The sequence below is a fragment of the Fukomys damarensis genome, unplaced genomic scaffold (assembly GCF_012274545.1).
Source record: "Fukomys damarensis isolate Sample0158 unplaced genomic scaffold, DMR_v1.0_HiC HiC_scaffold_16, whole genome shotgun sequence".
In the NCBI taxonomy this organism is placed as follows: domain Eukaryota; kingdom Metazoa; phylum Chordata; class Mammalia; order Rodentia; family Bathyergidae; genus Fukomys; species Fukomys damarensis.
In genome coordinates, this window is record NW_022900928.1 from 93,784,577 (window position 1) to 93,788,494 (window position 3,918).

The window sequence follows — 3,918 nt, forward strand, 5'->3', positions numbered from 1 at the left end:
CCTCTACATTGAGAACTATATCACTCTGAAAAAAGAGATCGAAGAGGATATAAGAAAATGGAAAGATATCCCTTGCTCCCAGGTAGAAAGAACCAATATAGTAAAATGGCCATACTTCCCAAACTGCTATACAGATTCAGTACAAGCCCAATGGAATCCAAACAATATATTTCACAAAACTGGAGAAAACAACCCAAATAGTCATTTGGAGTCAGAGGAGACATAGAATAGCAAAAGCAATTCTAGGCAACAGGGACATGATGGGTTAGCACAATTCCCAACTTGAAACTATGCTACAAAGCCTCTGTGATAAAAATAGCATGGTACTGGCAAAGAAACTGACTTGAGGATCAGTAGAATAGATTGGAAGATACAAAATCAACTCCAGATATACTCAATTACCTCATCATTGACAAAGGAGCCAATCATTCTCACTGGAGGAAAAATACCCTCTTTAATAAACTTGATTTCAACCTGCCAAAGATTAGAACTAGGCCCCCATCTTTCACCATGCACTGAATTAAAATCAAAGTAGATTAAAGATCTAAATATTAAAACAGAAACACTAAACTTTCTGGAAGATATGTTAAGTAGAACTCTAGAAGATGTTGGCCTAGGAAAAGACTTTCTTAAAAAATCCTCAGTAGCATGGGAACTAGTGCAAAGAATCAATAACTGGGTTCTCATCTTTTTAAAAAGCTTCTGCACTGCAAAATAAACCAACAATAGAGCTAAGAGAAAATGTACATTGTGGAAAACAATTTTACCAGCTGTTCCACAGACAAAGGTGTACTATCTAGAATACATAAAGAACTTAAAAAAAAAAAAAGACCTCTTAACTATAAAGACCTGATTAAACACTGAGCATCTGAAATGAACAGACATTTCGTAGACAAATAAAAACAGCAGATAAATATATGAAAAAAATATTCCATATCTAGTCAGTCAAGAGATGCAGACTACTATCTAGAATACATAAAGAACTTAAAAAAAAAAAGACCTCTTAACTATAAAGACCTGATTAAACACTGAGCATCTGAAATGAATAGACATTTCGTAGACAAAGAAATAAAAACAGCAGATAAATATATGAAAAAAATATTCCATATCTAGTCAGTCAAGAGATGCAGATGAAAACAACACTGAGATTCCACCTGACACCACAACAAATGGCTGCTACCATGAAATTAACCAATAACAAATGTTAGCGGGGTTGTGGAGAGAAAGGAACCCTTCTCCATTGTTGGTGGGAGGGCAGACTGGTGCAACCACTGTGGAAATCAATATGGAGATACTTCAAAGAACTAGGATTAGAAGTCCCATTTGACCCAGCTATCCCTCTGCTAGATATCTTTCCAAAAATTTTAAAGTAATCATACCACAGCAATAAATACACACCCATGATTATAGTGGCACTGTTTGTAATAGCTAAAACTTGGAAACAGCCCAATTGCCCATCAACTGTAGATTGGATAAAGAAGATGTGTTTTTTCTATAAAAATGGAGTACTACTCAGCCATAAAGAATGAGAAACTAAAGTCATTTTTAGCAAAATCAATACATTGAGGCCATACTCAAGTGAAATAAATAGAACACATGTGTAAATATCAAGTAGTTTCTCTGGTATGAAAAACCAAAAGCATAAATCAGGTTTAAACTGTATGATTGATAATGACAAATGGGAAGAAAAGGGCTAAAGGTATAGGGGAAGTGGGAAGGGTAGGGGAAAGGAAAGAAGGGAAAAGAAAAAAAAATGAGAAAAGTAAAAAATGGAAACAAAGTCTTTTTAAATAGTGAAGCGTGGAAGGGCTGAAGGTAGGGCAGGGAAATGGGGAAAAAATAAGAACCAAGATACGTCATGTAAAGGTACAAGATCTCAATGATGAATCTAACTGTACTGTATACCTAAAAAATACCAAAAAATTTTTTGAAAAAATGTCTTCAGATCCCTTTTCTGAATTTCTCTAATATTTTTTGGAGAGCAGCAATAACATCCTTATTTCTCAGGCTGTAGATCAAGGGGTTCAACATGGGAGCTACCACCGTGTAAAACAGAGCAACCATCTTCTCTTTCTTCACAGAGGAGGCAGAGCGTGGCCCCAGGTAGGTAAAGATGGTAGCTCCAAAACACATGCAAACCACAGTGAGATGAGAAGCGCAGGTCCCAAAGGCTTTGTGGCGTCCCTTAGCAGAGCGAATGTGCAAAATGGCAGCAACTATCCGAGCATAGGAAAGCAGGACCAGGATACAAGGAAGTACGATCACTACAAATCCTGAGAAGGCCACCATGACCTTGTTGAAGGAGATGTCCACACAGGCCAGCCGAAGCACTGCTAGAGTCTCACAGGCAAAGTGATTAATGACATTGTGACACAGGGGGAGCTGGAAAGTAATGATTGTTTCCATTAGTGAATTGGAGAAACCAGCCAGCAAGCAGCTGGCAGACAATGCCAGGCATAGTCCTCCATGCATGATAGTTGTGTAGTGCAGTGGGTGGCACACTGCCACATAGCGGTCATAGGCCATGGCCCCCAAAAGGAAGAATTCAGAACCACCTAATGCCAGGGAAGCCCAGAGCTGGAGCACGCAACCATGGAATGGGATGCGCTTTGGGGCTGAGAGGAAGTGGGCCAGCATTTGGGGGACAACACTGTTTGCATAGCAAATGTCCACCAAAGACAGAACGCTGAGGAAGAAGTACATTGGGGTGTGGAGCCTGCTGTCCAGCCTGATGAGGAGAATGAGGGAATTCCCCACCATAGTTATTAAGTACATGACCAGGATGAGGACGAAGAGGAAGACTTGAGTGGCCCAGTCACTGGACAACCCCAGGAGAATGAATTCGCTCACCCATGTCTGGTTGAAATTGTCCAGGCCCATGAGCTTCAGGCTTGGAAGAATAGTTTGTAGACCATACAGATGGCCTGACCATCTGAACACAAAATTCATCTAAATCTGAACACATCCTGGTGAGGATTACAATGGGACCCAGCTGTGAAGCTAAAAATCAAGTAGGAAAAAAAAGTTACACTCTCAGAATTCAGTTTACCAGAACATATTTTCCTCTCCCAAACATCTGCTCTTAAATGTGGGAAGGAAATTAATGAAGTATTTTAGACTTCAAATCCTATTTGATTTAGTAGTTATTAAATAGGCAACAAGTCCTGTCTTTATGGTAAAAAGTTCTTGTTTTAAATCATAGATATTTTTGTAAACTCTGAGCAATGCTTGGTACCACTTATCCTTTTTGTCCTGTCTACAGCTGTCATACACCACCTTATTCATGCTTCCATAGTGAAATGCATCATAAGACCCTGACCATTTTAAATAATCTTCTGATACATTGCATTACTAAACAATTTGGAGTATGTAACTTGAAATTTTACTTAGAGTGTCAAATGTAAAGCTTTCTCTCCACCTACCTGATAACCAATGGCCCAGTTGGTCCAGACCAACCCAAAATGTCAGTCTTCAAAGGTCAATATTTCATGTTATAGATGTTGAAATGAATCTCTCATGTCTCTTGAGGAGAATTTAGTGAAGTATTTAAGAACACCGGGTGTCTATTTAATAATGATATTCTCACAAGAAAGGAACACTTTTTTCCTTTCTTATGGAAAATTAATCATTTCTCACCAGTGAAGACAGGAGAATAGGAGATAAAGCATTAATTTCAGAATATAGATAGTAATACTATTTATTTGTCCATTTTAGTACCTTGTTGTGCTTCTGTATGGCAAAAGAAGCAATCAACAAAAGGAAAAGACAATCTCTGTAATGGATGATATACTCTCAAACAATATATCTGATAAGGAGCTAATATAAAAATATGTAGGTAATTTGTGCAACTAATAGCAAAAACAACAAACAAAACAATAACAAAAAAGAAAGAAACCTTATTAACAAATGAACATACAA

General features: G+C 37.9%; 1 protein-coding gene across 1 annotated transcript; it reads right to left on the reverse strand.

Annotated features, from left to right (window-relative positions):
- Window positions 1–1,953: 1,953 nt before the first annotated feature.
- On the reverse strand, window positions 1,954–2,880 carry LOC104862068 (olfactory receptor 2F1; the record flags this gene model as incomplete). Its single annotated transcript, XM_010623785.1, has 1 exon — window positions 1,954–2,880. A coding segment is annotated over exon 1 (927 nt), but the record flags the coding sequence as incomplete, so codon positions are not given.
- Window positions 2,881–3,918: the final 1,038 nt, after the last annotated feature.